The sequence below is a fragment of the Apostichopus japonicus genome, chromosome 17, assembly GCF_037975245.1.
Source record: "Apostichopus japonicus isolate 1M-3 chromosome 17, ASM3797524v1, whole genome shotgun sequence".
NCBI classification, from domain to species: domain Eukaryota; kingdom Metazoa; phylum Echinodermata; class Holothuroidea; order Aspidochirotida; family Stichopodidae; genus Apostichopus; species Apostichopus japonicus.
Genome location: NC_092577.1, coordinates 13,850,184 through 13,878,142, shown reverse-complemented (window position 1 = coordinate 13,878,142; position 27,959 = coordinate 13,850,184). Strand labels below are relative to the sequence as shown.

At 38.3% G+C, this 27,959-nt stretch overlaps 1 protein-coding gene across 20 annotated transcripts in view; it reads right to left on the bottom strand.

Annotated features, from left to right (window-relative positions):
• The window catches only part of LOC139984633 (uncharacterized), a 105,114-nt gene that overhangs the window by 37,193 nt on the left and 39,962 nt on the right, over positions 1 to 27,959 (bottom strand). For 6 of the 20 annotated variants that reach the window (XM_071998589.1, XM_071998591.1, XM_071998593.1 and 3 more), the window contains exons 9-15: positions 27,041 to 27,736; positions 25,833 to 26,633; positions 24,399 to 25,313; positions 23,237 to 23,716; positions 20,821 to 21,174; positions 10,792 to 10,809; positions 9,896 to 9,928 (exon numbers count right to left, since the gene is read on the bottom strand). In XM_071998589.1, the coding sequence (XP_071854690.1) occupies positions 9,896 to 9,928; positions 10,792 to 10,809; positions 20,821 to 21,174; positions 23,237 to 23,716; positions 24,399 to 25,313; positions 25,833 to 26,633; positions 27,041 to 27,736 (3,297 nt within the window). Of the gene's footprint in view, positions 1 to 1,761; positions 5,701 to 9,895; positions 9,929 to 10,791; positions 10,810 to 20,820; positions 21,175 to 23,236; positions 23,717 to 24,398; positions 25,314 to 25,832; positions 26,634 to 27,040; positions 27,737 to 27,959 lie in introns of all 20 variants that reach the window. The other 14 variants (XM_071998586.1, XM_071998587.1, XM_071998584.1 and 11 more) reach the window with 5 other exon arrangements.

Below are 27,959 nucleotides of genomic sequence, written 5' to 3'. Positions count from 1 at the left end.
TCATATCAGTCTAAATCAAATTTGACCTATCCTACCATCACTGTGGGATGTCAATTTCATGAACCCAAATGAACTCTGTATTACTTTTGAGGTTAACCACATCAAAAGAGTCTAGAAAAGGGGGAAATGAATAAAAAAGAATCCCTCTGTTTCCCTCAATCCTATCATTATATACTCTTAAATTTGAAATAGACAGAAAACCGTTAAATGACTGAAACTAGCATCAATTTGCCATTCTTATTGCAAATCCCCATCAAGAAAGTTTTCAAATGTATTTCTTACAACTTTGTTGAGAATACCTAACTATTGCCAGACAATTTTTCATTTGTTGTAAATCCCCCTCAGACCACCACTTAAGGCGGATTGAAGAAGATATATCCAGAGAAATCCAGACAAATATATGGTAACCCTAGTTTTGGAGGAAGTGAAAGATGGTTGAGGTATCCTAGACTCAACAAGACCATATACATGTCTCTAGAGCAGGCACAGGAGAATCCTGTGGGATCATTGGAGCTGACTCCTACGTAGGTGGACATGGGAGTTGTTTCATAAAGTGCAAGATGGTTGTAGTATCCTAGACTCAACAAGACCATATACATGTCTCTAGAGCAGGCACATGAGGATCCTGTGGGATCATTGGAGCTGACTTCCACGTAGGGGTGCATTCTTTATAATTAGCTCTACGAACAGTTGTGCTAATGGGGTGGAAGGGGCAGGGGGATGGGGGAGGCGGGCGGTTGCCATATTTCCACTGGATCTGTGCCTGCTGTAGACTGGCATCAGCCAGAGACAGATGCCAATGTTAAAGAATGAAAAAACCCAAAGAGCTCTGTCTGTTAGCAGCTATTGATAACATTGTCACTGTGACTCACATCTGTCCTTCCTAATTAACTGACTTTAACACTAACCTTTGCACTAAATGGTGGCATATTCCTATTAGAGTCTACATCTGGAAAAATGCGGAAAAGTATCATTCACATCTTTCTGATATGTCATCAAGCAAATCTGTTTTATTGTGTGTGTGGCTTGGATGTTGAAGAGCACGATAGTACACGAGGTGCAAAAATTGGGTTGGACGAGGCAATTTGAGCCCACTTTAGGTCTCCCAGGAGCAGCGTACAAAAATTGTTTACTACTGAGTAAACAGGTTTGTTTACAAGTGACGAAAACTCTCACAGCAAAATTACATTGCTGATATGATACGAAAAATTGATGGTGCCATAAATGGACAACTTGTCAGCTATCCAGCGATGGGTAGAGTTTAGCTAGTGATAACTTCTATCCGGACTAAGAAACCACAATACGTTGATGATTTAGTGTGTGAACGCCACTGAGGCAATTAAAAAGCGTTATTCTACCATATAACTCAACACTAAAAGAGAAAGTGTGCAAGCAATAAATATAAATCGAAATCAAGGGAACAACGACGGAAACTTTTACACAGACCCACGACTCAATTGCAATCTCTGGGAGCCATTTATTTGAAAAAACATCTAATATTTAATACTCAATGTGTAACAGGAAGACATGGCACCCGGCATACAATGACACAACTAATCATAAGACCAACCGTTCTCCAGAATATTTATCACATATCTACTCAAATTGTACAAGACGATAGATCTTCGATCTTGGTTGACATCCGCAGCTCAACTGCGGTATTAAACTGCAAACCAAACAGACATTGCTGCCTCAAAAGATGTTGGAGTCTGCATTATACGTAACGCAAGAATTATTAGTGACAAAGTATGTGACACCTACCTGACATAGTAAACACTGTCGTTACTGCAGTAGAAGAGTTTGTAGACATTGACGTTTGTTCCGTTGTTCCAGTAGTAGATTCCATAGTTGTTGATCGGTATGGTGTAGTTGTTTCAGGGGTAACAGAAGGTGTTTCAGTTATTTCAGTTGTTGTTTCGATTGGAGTTGTTGATTGGTATGGTGTAGTTGTTTCAGGGGTAACAGAAGGTGTTTCAGTTATTTCAGTTGTTGTTTCTTCTGGTGTGGTATTTATATAAGTGACTTTGGTTGGAGTTGTTGATTGGAATGGTGTAGTTCTTTCAGTGGGAACAGAAGGTGTTTCAGTTATTTCAGTTGTTGTTTCGATTGGAGTTGTTGATTGGTATGGTGAAGTTGTTTCAGGGGTAACAGAAGGTGTTTCAGTTATTTCAGTTGTTGTTTCTACTGGTGTGGTACTTACATAAGGGGTTGTTTCGACTGGAGTGGTTGATTGGTATGGTGTAATGGTTTCAGTGGGAACAGAAGGTGTTTCAGTTATTTCAGTGGTTGTTTCTACTGGAGTTGTTGAATGGTATGGTGTAGTTGTTTCAGTGGGAACAGAAGGTGTTTCAGTTATTTCAGTTGTTGTTTCTACTGGAGTGGTTGAATGGTATGGTGTAGTTGTTTCAGGGGTAACAGAAGGTGTTTCAGTTATTTCAGATGTTGTTTCAATTGTTGTTGTTGAATGGTATGGTGTAGTTGTTTCAGGGGTAACAGAAGGTGTTTCAGTTATTTCAGTTGTTGTTTCAATTGGAGTTGTTGAATGGTATGGTGTAGTTGTTTCAGTGGGAACAGAAGGTGTTTCAGTTATTTCAGTTGTTGTTTCGATTGGAGTTGTTGAATGGTATGGTGTAGTTGTTTCAGTGGGAACAGAAGATGTTTCAGTTATTTCAGTTGTTGTTCCGATTGGAGTTGTTGAATGGTATGGTGTAGTTGTTTCAGGGGTAACAGAAGGTGTTTCAGTTATTTCAGTTGTTGTTTCGATTGGAGTTGTTGATTGGAATGGTGTAGTTGTTTCAGGGGTAACAGAAGGTGTTTCAGTTATTTCAGTTGTTGTTTCGATTGGAGTTGTTGAATGGTATGGTGTAGTTGTTTCAGTGGGAACAGAAGATGTTTCAGTTATTTCAGTTGTTGTTTCTACTGGAGTTGTTGATGAATATATTGTACTTATTTCAGGGGTAACAGAAGGTGTTTCAGTTATTTCAGTTGTTGTTACTACTGGTGTGGTACTTACATAAGGGGTTGTTTCGATTGGAGTTGTTGATTGGTATGGTGTAGTTTTTTCAGGGGTAACAGAAGGTGTTTCAGTTATTTCAGTTGTTGTTCCGATTGGAGTTGTTGAATGGTATGGTGTAGTTGTTTCAGTGGGAACAGAAGATGTTTCAGTTATTTCAGTTGTTGTTTCTACTGGAGTTGTTGATGAGTATATTGTAGTTGTTTCAGGGGTAGCAGAAGGTGTTTCAGTTATTTCAGTTGTTGTTACTACTGGTGTGGTACTTACATAAGGGGTTGTTTCGACTGGAGTGGTTGATTGGTATGGTGTAATCGTTTCAGTGGGAACAGAAGGTGTTTCAGTTATTTCAGTTGTTGTTTCGATTGGAGCTGTTGATTGGTATGGTGTAGTTGTTTCAGGGGTAACAGAAGGTGTTTCAGTTATTTCAGTTGTTGTTTCAATTGGAGTTGTTGAATGGTATGGTGTAGTTGTTTCAGTGGGAACAGAAGATGTTTCAGTTATTTCAGTTGTTGTTTCGATTGGAGCTGTTGATTGGTATGGTGTAGTTGTTTCAGGGGTAACAGAAGGTGTTTCAGTTATTTCAGTTGTTGTTTCGATTGGAGTTGTTGAATGGTATGGTGTAGTTGTTTCAGGGGTAGCAGAAGGTGTTTCAGTTATTTCAGTTGTTGTTACTACTGGTGTGGTACTTACATAAGGGGTTGTTTCGACTGGAGTGGTTGATTGGTATGGTGTAATCGTTTCAGTGGGAACAGAAGGTGTTTCAGTTATTTCAGTTGTTGTTTCGATTGGAGTTGTTGAATGGTATGGTGTAGTTGTTTCAGTGGGAACAGAAGGTGTTTCAGTTATTTCAGTTGTTGTTTGTACTGGAGTTGTTGAATGGTATGGTGTAGTTGTTTCAGGGGTAACAGAAGGTGTTTCAGTTATTTCAGTTGTTGTTTCGATTGGAGTTGTTGAATGGTATGGTGTAGTTGTTTCAGTGGGAACAGAAGGTGTTTCAGTTATTTCAGTTGTTGTTTCGATTGGAGTTGTTGAATGGTATGGTGTAGTTGTTTCAGTGGGAACAGAAGAAGTTTCAGTTATTTCAGTTGTTGTTTCTACTGGAGTTGTTGATGAGTATATTGTAGTTGTTTCAGGGGTAGCAGAAGGTGTTTCAGTTATTTCAGTTGTTGTTACTACTGGTGTGGTACTTACATAAGGGGTTGTTTCGACTGGAGTGGTTGATTGGTATGGTGTAATCGTTTCAGTGGGAACAGAAGGTGTTTCAGTTATTTCAGTTGTTGTTTCGATTGGAGTTGTTGATTGGTATGGTGTAGTTGTTTCAGGGGTAACAGAAGGTGTTTCAGTTATTTCAGTTGTTGTTTCAATTGGAGTTGTTGAATGGTATGGTGTAGTTGTTTCAGGGGTAACAGAAGGTGTTTCAGTTATTTCAGTTGTTGTTTTGATTGGAGTTGTTGAATGGTATGGTGTAGTTGTTTCAGGGGTAACAAAAGGTGTTTCAGTTATTTCAGTTGTTGTTTCGATTGGAGTTGTTGAATAGTATGGTGTAGTTGTTTCAGTGGGAACAGAAGATGTTTCAGTTATTTCAGTTGTTGTTTCTATTGGAGTGGTTGATGAATATATTGTAGTTGTTTCAGGGGTAGCAGAAGGTGTTTCAGTTATTTCAGTTGTTGTTACTACTGGTGTGGTACTTACATAAGGGGTTGTTTGGACTGGAGTGGTTGATTGGTATGGTGTTATCGTTTCAGTGGGAACAGAAGGTGTTTCAGTTATTTCAGTTGTTGTTTCGATTGGAGTTGTTGAATGGTATGGTGTAGTTGTTTCAGGGGTAACAGAAGGTGTTTCAGTTATTTCAGTTGTTGTTACTACTGGTGTGGTACTTACATAAGGGGTTGTTTCGACTGGAGTGGTTGATTGGTATGGTGTAATCGTTTCAGTGGGAACAGAAGGTGTTTCAGTTATTTCAGTTGTTGTTTCGATTGGAGTTGTTGAATGGTATGGTGTAGTTGTTTCAGTGGGAACAGAAGGTGTTTCAGTTATTTCAGTTGTTGTTTCTACTGGAGTTGTTGAATGGTATGGTGTAGTTGTTTCAGTGGGAACAGAAGATGTTTCAGTTATTTCAGTTGTTGTTTCTACTGGAGTTGTTGATGAGTATATTGTAGTTGTTTCAGGGGTAGCAGAAGGTGTTTCAGTTATTTCAGTTGTTGTTACTACTGGTGTGGTACTTACATAAGGGGTTGTTTGGACTGGAGTGGTTGATTGGTATGGTGTAATGGTTTCAGTGGGAACAGAAGGTGTTTCAGTTATTTCAGTTGTTGTTTTGATTGGAGTTGTTGAATGGTATGGTGAAGTTGTTTCAGGGGTAACAGAAGGTGTTTCAGTTATTTCAGTTGTTGTTACTACTGGTGTGGTAGTTACATAAGTGGTTGTTTCGACTGTAGTTGTTGATTGGAATGGTGTAATTGTTTCAGTGGGAACAGAAGTTGTTTCAGTTATTTCAGTTGTTGTTCCGATTGGAGTTGTTGAATGGTATGGTGTAGTTGGTTCAGGGGTAACAGAAGGTGTTTTAGTTATTTCAGTTGTTGTTTTGATTGGAGTTGTTGTTCGTAATGGTGGGGTAGTTACAGAAGTGATTGTTGCAATCGGAGTTGTGGTCCCTGACGTGGATATAACAGTCATGGTTGTTGCTGCTGTTGATATGGTGGAACCAGAAACAGTAATAAGGAGGTTTCGTTCAATAATGCAATGACAGGTTGTTATTCTACTTACCCACGATCAGCAGTTCAGGCGGCACCTGGAGTAGACTTCAAATAGTTACAAAAGACAGCATCCAACTTCCACCAAATTAACCCACAAAAAATGTATGATGAATTGAATACCAATTAGAAATGATAGTAAAATGCTCACAAACAACATAAATGTCCACCAAGAAAGACAACAACAAACCCAGCGTGCTGTTATGAAATGCCAAGGAACCATGGCTGTTGGTCAGAAGAACATTGAATCAAACAAAACAACATCTTGGGAAGGCACAAATTGAAAAGTTCTGGAAAAAGATTCAGAGTCCAAGGCAGTTAGAGATATTACTGCACTAAAGCTTCCTTGATTTGCATAAAATTGTTTACCAAAGCAATAATGATTCGAACCATGGAAAGTCTACAAACCCTACACATGAGAAACCACAACCATCTGGCTATATCAAACGATTTAGCTCACTCGTGAAACAGCTGACATTTCAAGGTGGGGAAAAATGACTCATCCTACAGCTGGCTTGGACAGTCACATAAAAGCAAAGTCCCAGTATAATCATTGTTAATCAGTTGATTCCACAATAGGGGAAGAAAAGGGCGGCACATATTTGTGTAATGGATTAATTACTGAATGTACCAGTCTGCCTCATTATCTTTGGAAGATATTAACAGGACCATTGAGTTATCTGATTCATCCTTGAACGCACCTAATAAATTGACCAGCCACTGTATGATTGTAAACACAACTGCTCTAATGGCTGGCACTATTTTCCTGTGTGACGACACATTTGGCTTGACCACTAAAATAGTGCACTATGTGTTTAGTCATGAATTTGTGTGGAGGAGCTTTCAGTATGGCTGGCATTACAAACTCAGGTAGATATTCAGTCTTTGTATTCTTTGCTTTAGGCAGGGAAGATCGTAATATATTGTCTTTTATGTACTTGCTGCAAAACAGGGTTACCATATGTCCAGATTGATCAGGATTGTCCAGTTTTGAAAACAAATATAAATTGTTCCACCGGCAAACTAAATTGTTTAGACTCTCTAAAGGTCTTTGTGATATTCGAAACTGTCTCTGTTTCCACAATGTATACTGAGCTTATGACCTGCAATTAATAATTTTGTTTCAGATTTGCTTGATGCACGAGTCAACCTGCCTTTACTACACCTCTGAAACTGTAACTTGGACATTGCCTAGCATTTCATTTCATTAATTTTAAGGCAAGATGTATTTTGAAATCGTTGGTGAAATTTACCAATTTAGGTTATGTAGACATGAGCTCAGCAAAGTTACAAAGCATTACATTTGACTGTGTACAGCTTGCAACAACACTATGTACCTGATTTATCAGCATTATCCTGTCTGAAACAAAATAGATTTCTCATAGCGACTCAACTAAATTGTCCTGATTTGCTAAAGGTCTTTGTGACCATCACAGATTCCACTGTATTAACCTGACGCAAGCTTAACCAAAAAAAAACTTTCACTACTTACTATTCCTGACAGATATCAAGGCAAATCGAATGACAATTGTCACTCTTTATAAAGTTGTTACAACAAGGAGACCAAGTGTACTGGACTACAAGTAGTGAAGTGAGGTATACTGGTTCATTTTTGACTAAAGCATAGCAATTTAACACAATTTGCCAAGAAAATTCTGGCCAAAATGAAAATTTTAGATATGTTTACAAAAACATGTACTATATAACTGTTGAATAAATCTAAATCTAAATATTTATTATAACACCATTTTGAAAGTAGCCATCTTTAAAATCCAAAGTTTTTTTCAATGGGAAAAGGGCATCTGCTACCTTAGGATATGGTGTCTCACTTTTCCACACAAAATATATATGATAACCCTAAGTAACACAAACACCATTAAATATTGTACTCGTGTTAAAGTTGATGCTGTGAAAAGAGACACAAGAAATACTATGAGTTTGATGGTTACTTACCTTTCGCCGTTGGAGAAACATTCACTTCTAGGTCTACATAATTGATCCTCAATTAACCACTTCTGCAGATGCCAACGAACATCTTACTTTTAATACTCTGTATACTTTATCCCACTCCTGCACTCTCCCCTCTCAATGGGGGGGGGGGGGAGATAACTTGTTCTCAAACCTTCCATGACTCCCAGTAATCAGTAATTGAGAACACTTTTTTTTGCCTACCTAGACTTCCGGTAGATATGAAAGTAAGTGTAGTGAAGCATAGAGAGGATTTTACTTCTATTTGTTTGGTAGCAAAGCCTTAGTTAATAGCATGGATGTTCAAAATTGTTGAGAACATGTATACATGTATCTCTTCTGATTCATAGTCACTTGCAAGTGAAGTGCTTGCAAGTGAAGATCTTGCAATTGAAGAAAATAAGAATTTGAAAGCTCTATATAAGGTGATGGTGTGATTTACTGTCATAAATATTAAACAAGAAAACAAGAGTGGGGCTGCTCTTGTATTTATCTAAATGTTTGACTAGCTCAGACGCGAATGAAAAATAATAAAATTGAAAATTGTAACTGAATTATGGAAGATGATTCGATTCACCGCAAGATGGCGAGAATGACTGAATGAATAAAACAAAGAAACAGCAAATATTATGAAGCTGAATCAAAATGGTACATGATAAAGATGTGAATAACTTGCTAAATAACGGTAATGTAACATTTACAGTAAAATATCATTGATATCTGGACCAGCTAGGTTATAGACATCTACTCTTGCTTATTATTTTCAGTTTTTTAACTGATGATGCACTCACAAAGGAAGCAAATTATGTCTCAACTTTTAGTTCTGCATTTTTGGGTGAGAAAAGCAAAACTCTGTCTCCATTTGTCAATTCAAATGTTAATATCTTGTGGTAGTTTTGAATTTATAAATCTGTTTTCAGTTGACCCTTGACACTTTGACAATTAAATGTGTTATTTCCAGACATCTGAGGTACTAATAATGACATTTCACTATACATTAGCAGTAAAATGTATTTAAATACATGTCACTTTAGTTGGAATGAGCAGTCGGGTACATATCAGATACACCATCTGAACAACTTTCCGCCCCCAGCCTGGCCTAGCTGACTTAATATGACCTATATTCATGATTTCACATTCAGTTTGACCTGTGTCTACATTCCACTACAAAGCATCAGGATCCATAGCTGCACATAGTTGCACAATTAAGCTTCACAATAAATTTACACTTCTTTGATTCATACAATAGACCCATGCAGATGTAGATTTGATCTTGTGGTGAAAAGTCCTGTAATTAACTGTGACCATCAGCTGCCAGAGTGGGAGATAAGAGGGATATTGATGCCACCTAGCCTACTAACTTTTGCCCAAGATTTCCTAAGGGCCAAAATTGGCTACGAAAGTTCTCGAAATCAGCAATCTTGAAATCCCTTTTTTGGATATCTTTGGCAAATATCAACGGTACAGTTAATTCCACCAATATTTCACTTCTCTTGTCCTGCTCATCTCCAGAACTGTTCCATTTTTGTCACATACAGTTTGTTTTGATCAAGAGGGTTGTACCATTTAACAAGTTCCTATATCCCTACCAATGGTTTACCACAAATACAAGGAACGTTTTACGATTGGCAAATCCCTTCTCCCCACCTGCTCTCTCAAGACTTGAAAGGTTTCTTTTTCATCAACATATAGCTATGTTTGTGCAAACAGAGGGGGGAGTACCATATCATACATGTATATGTTCCTCCAAACCCTAAAATCTCTTCACACACACAGTGAAAGCAAAGTTCAGGACTTTCATTTCACCTAGGAAGATGAAAACAGTCTGAGAAATGCAATTGACGGGATTGAAAACTGCATTATTGACTTTCTCATCTTCTGTGTGCTTTTTCTTCATTTTTGTATTCCCATAATAGACCAGATCAACTATGGAGAGACCCAAATTATATCAATTGCCAAGTCCACCCCCCACTTTGTCTATAGCACTGACACGTGGCTATGAACAATCTAATAATAATATATATCATGGAGACGTAACCTGAACAATTTACGTCGGGTATTTCCTCACAGGGGTGAACGTTATAAAAGAAAACAAAAGAATAAAATGGTTAAGTATATGTTGCATGAAATGGCATGCCATGATTACAAAAAAATGGCTTACCGGAAGGTGTCTCAGATGATATTGATGTTGTAGCTGTAAGAGAAGTAGATATCACTATAGTGGGTACCGTACTTGAAACCTCGGGGGTGGTTTCCTCGGTGCAGTTTTCAGTAGTTTCCATAGTAACAAAGGAAGTGGTCCCGGCACTCTGCGTGCCTTCTGTTGTAGCGACTGGCAAAGTCGAGGCCTCATAGGGTAAGGGAGTCGATCTTTGGGTGTTTGTTTGGGTCACTGTGAGTCAGATTGTAGCATTTTTGAAAAACAACACTTCACTAGCTCACAGGTAAAAAGAACACAAACGACATTGCTGTCGTTGAAATTGCGAGCCACCACCGAGCAAGAGTCCCGACCAAAACTAAACTACTGTAGCTACCAACATCCATGCATAGGAGCTTAAATGTGAGGCAGTTGAATCAACGAGACTTGGTATCGGAGGACCTGATCTACCTCAAACAAACAAACTTACAAGGGGAGATGATTCAAGGTTCATAAGGTTTAGCTGCACCTTGTACAGGTCAGCAAAATACATTCTAAAGAATTCTACTCATAGTATCATTTTGTTTCCTGTAAGAGAAAACAAAATGATGCTCAAACATGACATTTTGAATACCTTCCCCATTCAGTGATATGTCTTTTGGTCTCATTTATACATTATGTTTATAGGATATTAGCTACAATACCGACCAGTGTCATCCACATGCAACCTCCCCCGCAACCCCATTCTTCACCCAAAACACCCTCTTCCCCCCGAAAAACAAATAAATAATTTCTCCCTGTGAAGACAATGTTTGCCTACAGAAGTTACAAGCAACTAACCCAAGTGAAAGATATACATTACAAAAATAAATCACTCTAGTGTTGAAACGAAAGAAAGTATATTTGAAGAAAGGACTTACACACTGAGGTGGTGGCAGCTGTAGGGAGAAAAGAAATAAGAGGAGATGTATCAGTAACTGTCTATAAAAACCAGTAAAAATTCAGGGAAATTGGGGGATTTTGGATTGAACAACTACACAACATCATTTCTCTGCACTTCCCTGTTCAGCCTGTTTCAGTTGCAAAGTCTGCCTTTGGCAAAACCCACACCATCTAATGAATGGACCCTTGAAAAGTGTTTACGTTTTCATCGTCAAATCGTCAGAATACTATATTACACTATGAATCAATCGTCTACAGAAAAAGATGCATAACCAGTGTTTGCGGTGCAACAAGGAAAGCCTAATTTTTTTTAGTCCCCGTTTCAAACTTCAGAGATTTTCATTTTATTTCAATTACATGCACAAGCTTTTCGAAGGAGGAAAGATATGTAAATTCCTCCGGATCGATGCAGGGTAGGAGCACGAATGTTATGGAAGTGCCTGAGGCGGATCCAAACTTTATAAAGGAAGGGGATGGCACTGGGGTCGTAGAAGCCAATTTTTTATTGGAAATTTGATAAGCAACATCCCCACTACCCTCTCCTTGCCCCTCAACCCTCCCAGCACCCAACACAACTCCCTTAATGACATTGTTAAATACATTTTGACTAAGAAACACAAAATATCATGGAATATGGTCAATGTGATACAAACCTTGTACTCTGATTTACTTATATGTTATTTTCCATATACGTGTCGCAAGTCCCTTGAAAAAAAACACACAGACTTACACCACCACGTACACTTCAGTCGGTTGACCAAATTGTCACTCCTTACATATCATGTGCAGATCTTGTAACAGACTTACATGTATACGTAAGAGAGCAAAACTTATAAAGAAAAAAGGCGACCAAAGAGGGAATGAAACCTTACCTTGTGCATACCACTATCATTAAAATAAAAAAATATGTAAAACTTTCAATTTAAACATTTTCCTTACAATGTTTCATTAGTCCCCCCCCATCCCCCTCCCAAACAACAAAATGCTCAAACATGAAGCTTGCTATGGCATTCCAGTGGCATTGCTGGACCAACACCAAATCATACTGCTATATTTCAACAAAGAGGTTGAAAGTTACTTGTATCAAAGAGTCATTCGACTTTTGCAAAATTGCAGAATAAAAGATGCTGCAATATGCCTGCTCAAAAAAAAGTAAAAATAAAAAAAAGATAAAAAAACTGCTGTTTTAATTGTCACAGTGTGATGAATTGTAATATACTCTTCATGCAAAAAAGAACAAACCCCCCCCCCCAAAAAAAAAATATGGATAATCAGATAAGGTACAATTCATTACAGTAATTAAAACTTCCGGTACAAGGTTCTGTTTTTCGGAGATGAACCCATAAATAATAACTTCATTTCAACAGAATGATAGTGACTCGGTGCAAGCAATAAGTCTGCTAAGGTTTCGAGCCCGGGCCTCCCGCTTTACATGCGTTGACCCCAACCAGCTAGGCTATGGACACTTATTGTCTGTCCAGAGGTTTGAAACCAGTAACGTAGGTCTTCATAGCACTGTAGGCTTTGCCACCTACACTACTCCTGTGTCGGTGACATATTTGACCTATATATATCTATATGTATTTATATAGATATAGATATAAATATATATATATCTATATGTATTTATATAGATATAGATATAAATATATATATATATATTATATATATATTAATGTACATAGTATAAAAGTACTTAATGCAAAAAATAAAGACAAAAAGAGAACACATATTATCTTGACTAGCTACTGTACATTTGTTGCTAGTACTAGGAACTGTGGATGAAAACGCTAAAATCAAACTTGCGTTTGTAAAAAATAAATAAAATATATACACCTTTGAGAGGTCTGCTTATAAGATGAATTTACGTTGGCTCTAACTGTGTCGCCACTACTACTTCATCAAAACTGTGTGACCTATTTAACTGTTGTTAAATGCACTACTCAATATGTAAGCCCCCCACACAATACAGATGTTATCTGGACTCGATAGAGTTATTAAACATGAAAATATAGCCATCATGATAGATATCAGATATTGGCTAATAACTGTATTAGACGGCAAACCAATCAAGATGAATGGCCAATATCTTGGCAATGTTTACTATTTACTGCTCTGTTATGCTCGGGGGTGGCAGAGCAGTTTATGAATCAAACAGTGCTCTTTGCGGAAAAATATTCAAATATTAGAATTTGTGGTAGACTGAAAAACGTTTGGATGTACCTTTGTTGCCTGCCCCCTCCCCCGTCCAATCAAAGTCACATGTTGCACTGCCTGTGTATAATCCCCTCCTCCTCCCCTTCCCAAGATTGAATGTTTTCCTGGTGCACCTGGACATGCTTTTAATGGTGTGAAATAACATTTTATGTAGTCTCCGGCTTGCCATATCATTACGGTTTCTTCCATTCACCCTTCCCTCCATTTTAACATGAGATTGCTGAACTACATAAATGTTACAAATTTCCTAAATATTTTACACGAAAAATCTGCAAAAGTTGATGAAAAGAGAATTGAAAAGAGATCAGAATAGCGGGGAAGATAAAAACAAAAATCCTGCATCAAAACAAATCAGAATCGAATCGAGGGGAAGATAAAACAAGAATCCTGCAAGCCATATGAGCATTCAGTCATTCAAAATTGAAAAATGAGATATCAGAAATAGCAAGATGTAAATAGAGTCTACTTCTTTAATTTCTGGATGACAAAGTTGTTCAGGAAGGGTGAGACTAAAATAACCAGAGGGAAAGAAAAGAGGTGAGGTTGGTCCACTCATTTTTTGAAGTACTGTTTTTTTTTTTTTTTTTTGGGGGGGGGGGGGATTGAAGTAGGCTATAACATGTACTAACAATTTCATGATATATACATCTATGTTGCGAGTGATTGAAGTATTGCAAGTACTGCAAATTTTATGCTACCTCTATGTATCGAGTGATTGAAGTATTTACATGTAAGCTGTTGGATATGATTATGTAAGGTGCATTAGAGAATGGTCGTTTGGGAGACGTGGCTATAGCCACGTCTCTCTTAAAGGTGTAGACTAGTGAAAGGTATTGCCTGTATTGTAAGTGATTGGCTGAGTTACAGAGAGGCGTCTAGGTTATTTGTCGTTGCATATAGCCTACTGTTAGGTCATATCACATTAAAAATGTTTTGTTTTAGCACAAATATTGTTGTGGGCATCAATTAATACGGAATGTAAAAAAAAAAAAAAATCAATCAAACAAACAAACAACAATGGACAAATAGGAGATGTTTTGATGTTTCACTAACTTTGAAAGTTTGCTTGTGTATGACGTTACAATTAATACTGTCCAAAGTTGAAATTTCACCCAAAAGTATCAATATGAGCATCATACCAGATATTGTGTAAAGATGAGATTTCCTAATGGCCTAAAAGGGTTTCAACTATAGATCTAACATTGATTGACAAATCAACTGGAAACTGAATTGTATTTAAGTTTGACAGTTTGACAGTATTTATGTTTAATTGATCTATTAACTGGATTGATCAAATGCAAGCAAATCTATATTTGAACTTGATGTAAAGTTCCACAATTGTTTGCAAGAAAACCTATGTGATCTTGACTGGAAAGCCTGCAGATGTAAAATTGTTCAAGTAAGTGGTAGCAAAACTTAGAAGCAATATTTCATGTAAATTTGAGTGAACTTGATGTCAAATCAATCAATCAATTGGAAGAAAGTTTGTTGTATGTGCACATTATGTCAATCTGAATTTGATGTTAAATTGATCAATAAATTGCAAGAAGCAATGTTCTATGTAAAATAAGCATTTTCATGTTAACTTGATCAATAGGTTGAAAGAAAACTTTGTATGTGCATATTATGTCAACGTGCAATTGATTTTAATCTGATCAATAAATCGCAGGAAGCAAAGCTCTATGTGAACTTAGCATTTCATGTGAACTTAAAAGGTTAACAGCAACCTGGTATGTGCACATTATGTCAATCTGAACTTGATGTTAAATCGCTCAATAAATTGCTAGAATCAAAGTTCTATGTGAACTTCATCAATAGGTATAAGGCAGAGTTGAATGCAACCTTGTATGTGCATATTATATCAATCTGAACTTAATGTTCAATCGCTCAATAAATTGCTAGAAGCAAAGTTCTATGTGAACTTAATCGATAGGTTTAAGGCAGAGTTGAATGCAACCTTGTATGTGCACATTATATCAATCTGAACTTGATGTTAAATCGCTCAATAAATTGCTAGAAGCAAAGTTCTACGTGAACTAAGCATTTCATGTGAACTTAACAGGTTGACAGCAACCTTGTATGTGCACATTATGTCAATCTGAACTTGATGTTAAATCGCTCAATAAATTGCTAGAAGCAAAGTTCTATGTGAACTTAATCAATAGGTATAAGGCAGAGTTGAATGCAAGCTTGTATGTGCACATTATATCAATCTGAACTTAATGTTAAATCGCTCAATTGCTAGAAGCAAAGTTCTATGTGAACTTAATCAATAGGTTTAAGGCAGAGTTGAATGCAACCTTGTATGTGCACATTATATCAATCTGAACTTGATGTTAAATCGCTCAATAAATTGCTAGAAGCGAAGTTCTATGTGAACTTAATCAATAGGTATAAGGCAGAGTTGAATACAACCTTGTATGTGCACATTATATCAATCTGAACTTGATGTTAAATCGCTCAATAAATTGCTAGAAGCAAAGTTCTATGTGAACTTAATCAATATGTATAAGGCAGAGTTGAATGCAAGCTTGTATGTGCACATTATATCAATCTGAACTTAATGTTCAATCGCTCAATAAATTGCTAGAAGCAAAGTTCTATGTGAACTTAATCAATAGGTTTAAGGCAGAGTTGAATGCAACCTTGTATGTGCACATTATATCAATCTGAACTTGATGTTAAATCGCTCAATAAATTGCTAGAAGCAAAGTTCTATGTGAACTTAATCAATAGGTATAAGGCAGAGTTGAATGCAACCTTGTATGTGCATATTATATCAATCTGAACTTGATGTTAAATCGCTCAATAAATTGCTAGAAGCAAAGTTCTATGTGAACTTAATCAATAGGTATAAGGCAGAGTTGAATGCAACCTTGTATGTGCACATTATATCAATCTGAACTTGATGTTAAATCGCTCAATAAATTGCTAGAAGCGAAGTTCTATGTGATCTTAATCAATAGGTATAAGGCAGAGTTGAATGCAACCTTGTATGTGCGCATTATCTCAATCTGAACTTGATGTTAAATCGCTCAATAAATTGCTAGAAGCAAAGTTCTATGTGAACTTAATCAATAGGTAGGGGGCAGAGTTGAATGCAACCTTGTATGTGCGCATTATATCAATCTGAACCTGATGTTAAATCGCTCAATAAATTGCTAGAAGCGAAGTTCTATGTGAACTTAATCAAAAGGTAGGGGGCAGAGTTGAAAGCAACTAGGGTAAACTGGAACTTTGATGTCAAATCCATCAATACATTGGAAGCAAACTTCTAGAGAACATAGTTGAGCTTGATGAGACTCGATTGATTTGCGTTAAATTGATCACTGCTCATGAAAATGGAGAAATTGAGAAGATATTGTAAAAGGGATCTGAAAGAATGAGGGGGAATGAGAAAACAGAAGCAGATAGTTAACTATCGCAACTGAAATAGCTAAAATATGTGGAAACAAAAAAGTGAAAGACAAGTTCAAAGTAATTGTGTAAATATCAAAGAAGAAGAAACTGATTTGTGTTAATACCTAGCTGACAGGCATGATTGGGATGGTGGGGGTAAGGTCGTGCAGGAGAGCGAAACAGAGACGAGGGTTTCTTTGTTCTCTGAGGGGTATAACAAGGTTTAGCTTTACTCACTGCTCCCCGGGAGGGTAGGAACGACTGTCGATATTTTTGTTACAATTGCGATGGTAGATCTGCAACAGAGGAACCTCACAATATAATCTGAACACTCTCCTTCACCGAGAGCCATGCAACGCAGGCCAACATTTGGAAGGCAGGTGGCGTTCTCCCCGGTTTCATCAAAGCTAACATTGTTGGCTTTGACCAAACATTGGATATCTCTAGGTTCACTACACAGTTCTGTATGAAGCGCCCTCAATTCGTGGAGCAATTCTCGTTCGTACGTTACGGACATAGTGTTGTTGAGATCTGCCTCGTCATCATACCACTGCGTCCAATCGCAGATGGAAGCTAACAAAGAAAACAACCAATGCAGGCCATACTTGAACAAGAAAAAACAATGGTCAAAGCGACTTGGTTTTGAGTATTGCATTTCAAGATCACTAGTCTACCCAATGGAAAGGTGAGAAACACATTGTTCCACTTTTGATAACAGTACGTAATATAGTCTGTGTTGCAATTTATGTGAACTCGTTGTGAAATCATCGATGTTCTATAAAAAGTTAAACACTAAAATAGGGAGAGTGTATAATTCATATAAGAACATTAATGTAGTCTTTCTTGAAAGTAGGATAAAAAAATATCAAAAAAACTGTTGAAAAAGTTAAGGATTGATTTTGTGTAAGTTTTCAAATGTAAACACAGAGGGACAAGAAGGGAAACATATAGTGTGGGACAAAAGAAAAAGTTACGACGAGAAATTGATGTTGGGTCATCAACTGAAAGTTAGACAAAGGTGAGAAGAGGGGACCTTCAAGACTGGGGAACATGTTTACAGTGAGGGTTTGATGTATTGTAAATTGTCTCAACGAAATGAGAAAGGAAAGGAGTGTGGTGAGGGGCAGAGGAGTTATGACGTAAATCTTGACAATGAGTGACTGATGCTCCATAGATGGAGGAACACAATGGAATAATATATAAACAGGATGAATGTTGGAAATGGAAGATAGCTATGGGCATGTTGGGGGGAGGGTGGAGTGCAATAGAGGGAGAGAGTTCATTTACTGTGTTGAATGAAATAGAGACAATTTATTTGAATGTATTATTAGTCTATAGCTATTTGTTGTAGAAAACAAACATTGACTGTGGCTATGAGATATGCAGACGCAGGCAAGCCACAATCTGACTATTTCAACAGAATTAAAGTCATTGAAAAGGTCACCAATTAAGTGCTTGGGATTTTATGCAACTGTCAACAAGGGGTGACAGACTGTCACGATGCATGTAATTCCACAGAAAAAAAACAATACAGAGTTGGAAATAGTTGTGACTTTTGCATTTAAATCCATTGAGATATAAGTGAATATTTTGCTTATTCATTAAAAGTTTGTGCAATTGATTTAGAATTATTTACATTCAGGTAAGGAAATCAAACCTGAACCTGAAATGTTGAAATTCATCGAAAGACACTCAGCCGGTTTCGAAAAGATCTGTCGAAAGGCAAACCTGTTTTGGGATAGTGATACAACAGATATAACCAGTGGCGTAGCCACAAAGGGGGAGTGGCTGCAAGGGGGAATAGGATCCCATAAATATTCGTCTGCCCTCCAAAGATGGTCTTAAATTTGTTGTTGTTGAGAAAATAGGTTCTCTCTGACCCCTTGGAAAGATTGGGCCCACCTAAAAAAGAAGTCTGGCCTCGATCACCCCTGATTTTAACATATAACAACTTTTACTATTGGCTGAGTGGATATGAGCAAAAATATTGCACTGATGAAAGAAGTTACTAGAATGTGAATGGCTGGAAGTTGGGAAGCAGAAATGGAAGGGGTAGTGAAAAATGGAATAAAATACATTGGAATAGGTAAAGAGTGAGGGACAATACCATGTAAACTGCATATATGGGCAGGCAAGGTATCATATATGATGAGATCCACGTCCGTCTGACATTTGACGACAAAACTTAAAACCAACAGCAATGAATGGTGGGGCACAAAGGCAAAGGAGGTGAAATTGTTGGAACAATGGGTATGGGAGAATGGTGTGCTGGAAATTAGGGTGACAGAGCAGGGGTGGATGGGATAGGGGATGATGGCAGTAGGAGGGTATTAAATAGGAGTCAGAGGAAGGGATCAAAAAGAACAAAAATCTTGTACAGCTACATGCACAATAAGCAGCCACATGTAGTACAGTGGCAAGACTTTTCACTGAGGTAGTAGGAGATGTAAGAGGGCAAAACTTTGATAGGAAACAAACACGAAATCTAAACAAACAGTGAGTTGGGGAATCAATGTCACATCAGATGGAATGAATGTGTCTATTAAACTGTAAAATGCAAACTCCATGTTAGATCATGTTTCAAAACAAGAGACACCGACAGGAAGACAGGAGGGTCGGACGGAAGGTAGAGGGGAATGTGAGGGAGGTAGAGGGGAATCTGAGGCACGTAGAAAAGAGTGCAATCTGAAGGAGGTAGAGGAGAGGGGGGTCTGAGGGAGGCAGAGGAGAGGGGGGTCTGAGGGAGGCAGAGGAGAGGGGGATCTGAGGGAGGTAGAGGAGAGGGGAAATGTGAGGGAGGTAGAGGAGAGGGGGGTCAGAGGGAGCAGAGGAGAGGGGGATCTGAAGGAGGCAGAGGAGAGGGGGCTCGCAATCTTGTGGGTATTCAAATATATGAAAAAGATTACAGATTGGGTTAATGCCTTAAATATTGACTACAACTAGAGGGTTATCTCATTGACTAAAAAAATAAAATAATAGTATACTGAAGTGTTTCTGCCATCCACAATGGAAAATAAAAAAGGCCTACTTTACCAGCTTAACTCACTGTTACAGGATGCAGCTGTTCATATAAAATACTGAAAAAACACCAATACACAAGCAGCAGCAGCACATAGGCATCTACTACACCACGGTTGTGAATAAAGCCATAGTGTTTGCAGCAGGAAATGTACCCTGTATCCCGGTCGAATGCCGGTCAAACTTTTAAAAAAATATATAAAAAAAATTAGATATTCTTGAGAAATGAAATAATCCATTTCATGCACTCAACACAAAAGCTGACCAGATGGTCAGATTTCATGTACATTCCCCAGGTTAACCCCAGGTGTCCTGGAAACATCCATGGTTGTCCCCAAAATGTTCACTGTGACCTGTTTGGTCTTTTGTTAGTTAAAACTGCTAACAAACAAAAGCTGTGATTGGTTACAACAATGCATTCACGACTCACAGATAAAGTCAGCCCAGCTCATTGAATAATATGGTCAACATGTTTATGTAGATAATAGTAAAAAAATACAAGCTTCCACATCAAGGTGCATACAGTGTCTGTTCCCTCTCTAATATTTATCAAAATCAGAATTTTGATATTATTATAATTATATTGAAATAGGCCTATATGTTGACTTAGTACTTCACTTCAAGTTATAACGGATCGAAACGTCAGGCCAACTTACTTTTACACAAGTTATAATTGCAAAGAAAATTTAATACGTTTACACTTACCTTATTTGATGGTACGGGGTGTAATTGCTAGTCTACCACAATATATGAATATTTCATATTTTTTACATTACTGTTAATTCGTTCATCCACTTTCTGGTTACATGCATACATTACAGTAAACTGTACCTCAACATCTACTTACACTCAGAGATTACATGCACACAATGTAACAAATTTAACATCCCTTGCTAAGTTCAGCACTAGTTTTCTACACCAAACCATGGGACTCTCTCGGTGGTGGCAGAATTATAAGCTAAACTTTGATATGAATTTTGTACTACGTATTACTGAGCTCTGGATTTGGTAACCTCCAGTGTACACACCAGTTGATCAACTGTTAGCAAATAGATGATCCATCAATCTATGATCATTACTGACAACCAGCACAGAGACCAGTAGAGCAGCCTGAGGTGGAATTACTTTAACACATGGTGTCAGCAGTGGGATGATTCCCAATAAGTAATTCATGCTAAACTTGCCCTACCAAGCTTACATCAATCTCCAGTGTAAATGTAGATGTTTAATAACCAGTTGGGTACAATTCTATTGAAACATAATACTCTCCATTTGCGTGGGGAAAATAAGTCCCCAATACATCTTATGGCTGCGGTGGTATTTTAGCCTACCTGATAATCTCACAGATGAACAATTAACACTGATTTACTCACTCGTGGTCGGTGCTTGCGTAGTAACTTCTGGAGTAGTGATTCCGCAGGGTTCGTAATGACAACATCGAACGCGCATTTCGTAATCGTAACAAAACATTCCAGACGACAGATCACTTTGACACTCGAGGCCATTCTCTATGTCACACGTGACGAGCTGACCGGTGATGTCTTCGAACGGAAGTCCCGGCTGTGCTGCTATGCGACATTCAACATCCACGGGACGTCCACACATGTCTGGATTGCTTTCTAAGACATCATCGATTTCCTCTCTCTCATACGGATCAAACGGATTGAGTTTTCCTCCATTTTCATCATTATACCAATCCGTCCAATTACAGACTCGTTTAATACAAGCTGGACGGGAACAAATGATGTAACCGGAAAATGTTTGAAGGCAAGAAAATATATAGTATCTACCGGGCCGATAAAGAGGAATATTTCACATAAATCAGTCCAGGGAGGCATGATGGGAAGGGGCAAAAAGTGTAGAGGGGGGGTAGAATTAAATACTAATCCAATGTCATTTCCACACGCTTGTGTAGTTCAAAGTTTCTGTTAGGATTTGTTTTGGTTATTTGCAATATTTTAAATAATAACGACAGCATTATAGATGAAGATTTAGATATAAAATTGACCCACCAATCATCTCTTTCATGGGAGGAATCTCAATTGATATAATCATAATATCGTTTGATGCTGACATAAAAGCGACAAAGGATGAAGAATGAGTTTATTATCATTCAAAACCATTCAATCCCAGAAAAGTCGATATATATAAAAACAAGAATATTTCTATCTATCATTTGTCAGCGTGTCAAACTCATTCTCTGATTATAATTTCATGTAACATGTAACAAGATAATCTATACTGTGTTAAAGCAGTATTATTTTAATGGAAAGCAATTCAAATTGTATAATAATTTTAAATCAATTTTTTTTTCTGTTCAGCATGAATAGCACAATGCTGTTAGATTTATGATGGTAAATCAATTGATCATAGATAACAATATCACTATGGGATATAAATTATATTAAATGTTCCATTTATAGCATATTATCAACATTAAAATTGTAAGATGCTATTACCAGCAGCAGCAATGCGATGGTTTAGGAGTATATGTATGTACATAACATATCCCATGATATGACAAATGACTATTGTTATGAATTACATTGACTTTCAGCCAAACTACTGTTAGGCTAGCAAGGAGTTATGAACATGCCCAGGGGTGAGAGAAGGGTTAGGTTGTAGTAATGGTATAGTTCCACTGGAAGTTTACAAGCCTCTCCAGTTTGTCTTGTAGGTAGAGTGAGAGGATATGCGATGATGACTGTGCAATGGCATACTGTCGTGGTACCTATCTTTGAGCGATACCCAAGAACAGTTTCATTTATAACCCATGAGTAATGACATGTGTGGATGCGGCGGGCAAACCAGCACAGCAGCAAGCGGTTGATACTGTTAATTACAATTACAAGTTCCTCCACCAATGGTTTTTAACGGTTGATGAATATTCATATATATAAATATGTAGATATAAATAAATATACATATATATATATATATATATATACATCTATATATGTATGGCATTGAAATTCCGAATGACTGCAAAAGAGCTTTTGAATAAAATTTACCGATGCTATTGTAGGCACTACATAACTGCTTTATTCTTCATGATCTATTATGATCTATATGAGCATACTATTTCATACTAGCAACTTCCTATTTCATCTAATGAAAGTTTCCCCTTTCCCCCCCCCCTCCCCCCCAAAAAAAACATTAGATACTGCGTGAAAAAAAGGAAAATAGCAGAAATCTGAATTAATATCAAACAAATGAGGTACTCCCAGCATGTGCCCATTGTGTGACTAGATCACAGAAGGTTAATGGCCAGGCTGCATAATGCTACAGCATACTACAGTACCTTTGACAGGGTGGCCTTAAATCACATCATTGAACATTAGTTGCAGTCAATTCATACCCGGAAATATTCTAAGCAGTACACTATACTAGCACACATGACTCTGGAATAAATACAGTACACAGATGTATTGGTGAATTTATTTAACTGCGAGCATGGAATGCATGATTGAATAATACGTGACAGTGATCAGATAGAGTATATATTATGTATTAAGTGTACAATGCAAAGCAATCAACTAATTCTCTTGAAGATGTCCGATACTTTACCATGGTTTTCATCAAGATGATGCATTTGATATGCAATTCTTTGCATTCTATATACATGGAGTCATGAGTGGGTTAGAGCAGTAAGGCGTTGTGGTTGTTACCGTAGTAACCGATGGTGATGGAGGCAATAGCTCTCATGGAAGATGCAGTGTTTCTGTTGTATGAGCAATCCGCATACACAGCAGGCAGCCAGCTTTTGGCAAAGGTTAATTTCGTACTTACGGGTCGTTCCATGTGTAGTTGGCAACACCGTTGTGGTTAATTTGTTAGTGGTGGGTGTTTTGGGTACTGTGGTAGGAAGAGTTGTTGTGCTCTGTTCTGTCGTCACCACGGTGGTGGTTGGCACAGTTGTTGTGGTCGGACTCGTCGTGGTCACCACCGGTGTGGTACCACAAGGTTCCATTCGACAACAACGAATCCTAGCTTCGTAATTGTGACAGAACGAGAACTGCTGGAGGTCATTCAAACATACTAAACCGCCTGTTAAATCGCAAGTCACTTCTTGTCCTGTTATGTCTTCAAATGGGAAATCTGGCATGGACTGAATCCTACATTCGATGTCTACAGCCTCTCCACAAATATCCTGATTTTGCTGTTTCATGTCGTCGATACTCTCCTCTTCTTTCGGTTTACTGTAATCGACTTTACCGCCATTCTCGTCATCTTCCCAGTCTGTCCATTCACAGACTTCCACATAACACTCTGGCAACGATAAAACAAAGATCAATAAACAATATTTGTTACAGTTAGTACTTTAATAAAAAACGTTCTTTTCAAAACAGCTAACAGCAGGCCTGAAGAGAGGGAGGAATGGGCTGGGTGGATTAGATCAATGAGGGGCCTGGGGTAAACTGGGATGAAGATATATATTGTCCCGTGTACCTGCCCTGGCTCTCCACATCCCTGACAAACAGCTAACTACATAAACACCTGAACTTGCTACTGTAAGGAAGGCATCTGGAAAATACAGTTCTCAAAATTGTCACCAAAGATTTAATTTTGTATTCAGTTGCAACAATAGTATTTTGAAGATTGAAAACTTCTTCCTATAAGGCTTCACTAAGCTGCCCCAACGGAACACACACTTTCTCCTTATTAAAAGCAAATGGACAGTATCTTATTTCAAGGGTCAGGCAAAAAGTGATATTAACAAATATATATATATATATTATATATCATATTAACAAAAATTTTGGTTAGTAGGATAAAAAATAACCAGATATATTACCAAGATTTTGCTTCTTTTAACTATTTTTTTCTATTTTCAAGATATATGACAAAAGAAATACAAAATGAAGTCACAATTTTTAGACTGCTATGTCCTATAATTACAGCATTATTGATTAATTTAAGCTGGAATTCTATAAAGATACGAGAAACTCACCAGTTGTCTTCTGTTGTTGAGGATTGGTTTGGGTTGGGAAGGTAAGGATTTGTGGAGTTGGCAGGGATGATGTTGAAATTGGTGCTGTTGTGGTAGGTGCAGCCGTAGATGGTGTTGTGGTTGTAGGTGCAGCCGTAGAAGGTGTGGTGGTTGTAGGTGCAGCCGTAGAAGGAGTGGTGGTTGTAGGTGCAGCCGTGGAGGGTGTTGTGGTTGTAGGTGCAGCCGTAGAAGGTGCTGTGGTTGTAGGTGCAGCCGTAGAAGGTGCTGTGGTTGTAGGTGCAGCCGTGGAGGGTAAGGTGGTTGTAGGTGCAGCAGTAGAGGGTGTAGTGGTTGTTTCCTCCATAGTGGTATCCTCTGCTGTTGTTTCTTCATTGGTAGTACTTGGTTTGGTAGTTGGCGCTGCTGTGGAGACCGTAGTGGTTGGAACAGTCGTTGGCTCTGCTGTTGATGTTTTTATTGTAGGAGGAAGGGTTGTGGTAACTTCCACTGTCGTTTCTTCTGCTGTTGTTTCTTCTGCTGTTGTTTCTTCAGGAGGCAGAGTCGGTTGGGTAGTGGAGTGTGTTGTGGCAGGTGTTGTTGTACCTACTGTGCTGTATTCATCACAAGGTATGTGCCTACAGCACCTCAGCCTTATCTCATAGTTCGGGCACAGGGCATCCGGTCTGTTTTCGCAAACCAATCCATCTTCCAAATCGCAGCAAACTTCCTGACCGGAGATGTCTTCAAAAGTTACATTTGGCATACTGACCATACGGCACTCAATATCAACAGTATATCCAGGATACCCACAGGCATCTGGGTGTAGTTTTATAACGTCCTCCACCAATTCTTCCTCTGTTGGAAGATTGTGATTCACGGGAGCACCATCCTCATCATCCTCCCAACTGGTCCACTCGCAGACTCTGACAAAACAGGCTGTTGGTAAAGAAATAACATTTTAAATTCTTGTAAATGTGACTTTATAGCTCAAAACGCAATATCTTCACTAATTTACACTTTTTCTTTTGAAAACCTGACAGATTATTACTCAAACTAACAGTACAATTATTCAAATGAAAACTACAGTCTTTTTTTTCACCAGTAAATACAGGCTAATTAGCAAGTAATTTAATTAATCCATTCTAATATCAACAAATTCATTATCAAGACATCTTTCTCTGTTAGTATTAATGATTTATACATAAAACCTCTTACTTCATTGCTTGACATGAAACTTAACAAACAAGTTAACAATATATGTTGTTTCCAGATGTTAGAACTAACAAGCATAAAGTTTTATCAAAATCAGCTAAAGATGCTCTCATACGCAATAATAGCATCAATCTTTCATACTTTCATTCAAACAACAAAATAATAACCTCAAGCCTTATGACTCTAATCTCTAATTTGACGGAACATTAAGTCATATGCATGTGGGTCAAGCCATTAACTTACGTGTAGTTAGAGGTTGTGTAGTGGTCCCTGGTGTTGTAGTAGCCGGTGTTGTAGTAGCTGGGGTTGTGGTAGCCGGTGTTGTTGTTGCTGGTGTTGTGGTAGCCGGTGTTGTACTAGCCAGGGTTGTGGTAGCGAGTGTTGTAGTAGCTGGGTTTGTGGTAGCCGGTGTTGTAGTAGCTGGGGTTGTGGTAGCCGGTGTTGTGGTTGCTGGGGTTGTGGTCCCTAGGGTTGTAGTTGTAGGTGCCAAAGTTGTTGTGGCTTCTTCTGTTGTGCCTTCTTCTGTTGTGAATTCTGCAGTTGTATCTATGGGTGGTATGGTCGTCGTTGTTGTCTTTGCTGTAGTAGTTGCAGTTGTCGTCTCTGGTGTAGTTGTTGGCACCACTGTGGTCGTCTCTGGTGAAGTTGTTGGCACCACTGTGGTCGTGGTCAAAACAGTTGTACTCATCGTTGTGGTTGGTTCTGTAACTGTAGTTGTATCCTCTATGCAAGGGACCGTTCTGCAACACTTTACTCTGATTTCGTAGTTGTAACACAACAATGCTAGGTAAAGTACGTTGTGACACACAAGACCACCTTCATCACATGTGACTTGCTGTCCTTCAATATCATCAAATGGATAATCTGGCATAGCAGCTATTCTGCATTCTACTCCGACAACATTTTCAGTTCCCCCACATACTTCAGGATTACCATCTACGACATCTTCGACGTCTTCTTCCTCTGTAGGCTTCAACCAATCCACCTTGCCTCCATTTTCATCATCCCACCAGTCAGTCCACTCACATATTTCCATTACACAAGCTGTGAAGTAAATTTCAACACAAGATCAAGAAATAAATGCCGCAAAGTTTATTCCAGCCTACAAGTGTACCTGATGAAGGAATTCGGTACCAAAAATATCAGCTTGTCCTATCCCGACATGACTTAGATGTAAGACTCCATCAGACAAACGTAACTCTATTCACTGGGAACATAGCTATTCCTCTACAGGGGCACACTACATGCTTGCATATAAACTCCTAATATTCAAAGTATGTCATAGTAAGCATATTTATTACCTAACAAGAAATGTATTGGTCTTAAATTGTGATAAATAGTACTGTGTGAGTCTTGCACATGACCAGAATTCAGACTTCCAGACATAATTTGAGAAGATGATCATCACAATAATGCCACTCTGTCTCCATATATTAACAAATGACACTTACCAGTGGTGGTTGGAATGGTGGTTGTTGCTTCAGTTGATGTAGTGGGAACTGTGGTGGTTGGCACTGTGGTTGTTACAGTGGTGGTTGGTTCTGTGGTCGTGGTTGACACCGTGGTTGGCACTGTGGTTGTTACAGTGGTGGTTGGTTCTGTGGTCGTGGTTGGCACTGTGGTGGTTGGTTTTGTGGTAGTCGGTTTAGTAGACGTGTAGACTGTTGTCTCTTCCGCAGTTGTCTCTTCCATCGTGGTCACAATTGGTGGTTCTGTCGGTGCTGTTGTGGTTCCACGAGTGGTGGTTGAGATGGTAGTTGTAACCCCTGTAGTTGTTGTTGATTGTTCTGTTGTTGTTGTTCCTGCTGTTGTGCTTAGAGTTGTGGTCTCACAGCTCCTCGGCACCTTTTTACAGCATCTGATTCTTGCTTCGTAGTTATAACAAACATCGCCTGCAAAAACATCCTGATGGCAGAGTAGTCCATTCTCCAGATCGCATGAAACATCTTGGTCTGTTATTTGTTCGAATGGATACGTCGGAAATCCATGCAAACGACACTCGATATCTACAACATAACCACAGATGTCCGGATACAGCTGTCGAATATCGTCAATGTTCTCTTCTTCGGTCGGTTGTTGAAAATCCACTTTGCCGCCATTTTCATCATCTTCCCATCCAGTCCACTCACAAATTAAATCATAGCAACCTGTGCAGAAAGGAAAATATATGGCTTGTCTTAGTCAGAAAAAAAAGAAAAAATTCTAATGACTAATTGTTTTGAGATACCACTCCCTCCTAACTACCATCAGCATGAGTCCTAATGGATTGTCACCGAGAATAAATCCTTTACTGTTTTTAGATCATTGGTACCAGAACTAATCAATTACATCTCCATCTCTCATTTGAAAGAATATGATGCTTTAGAAAGA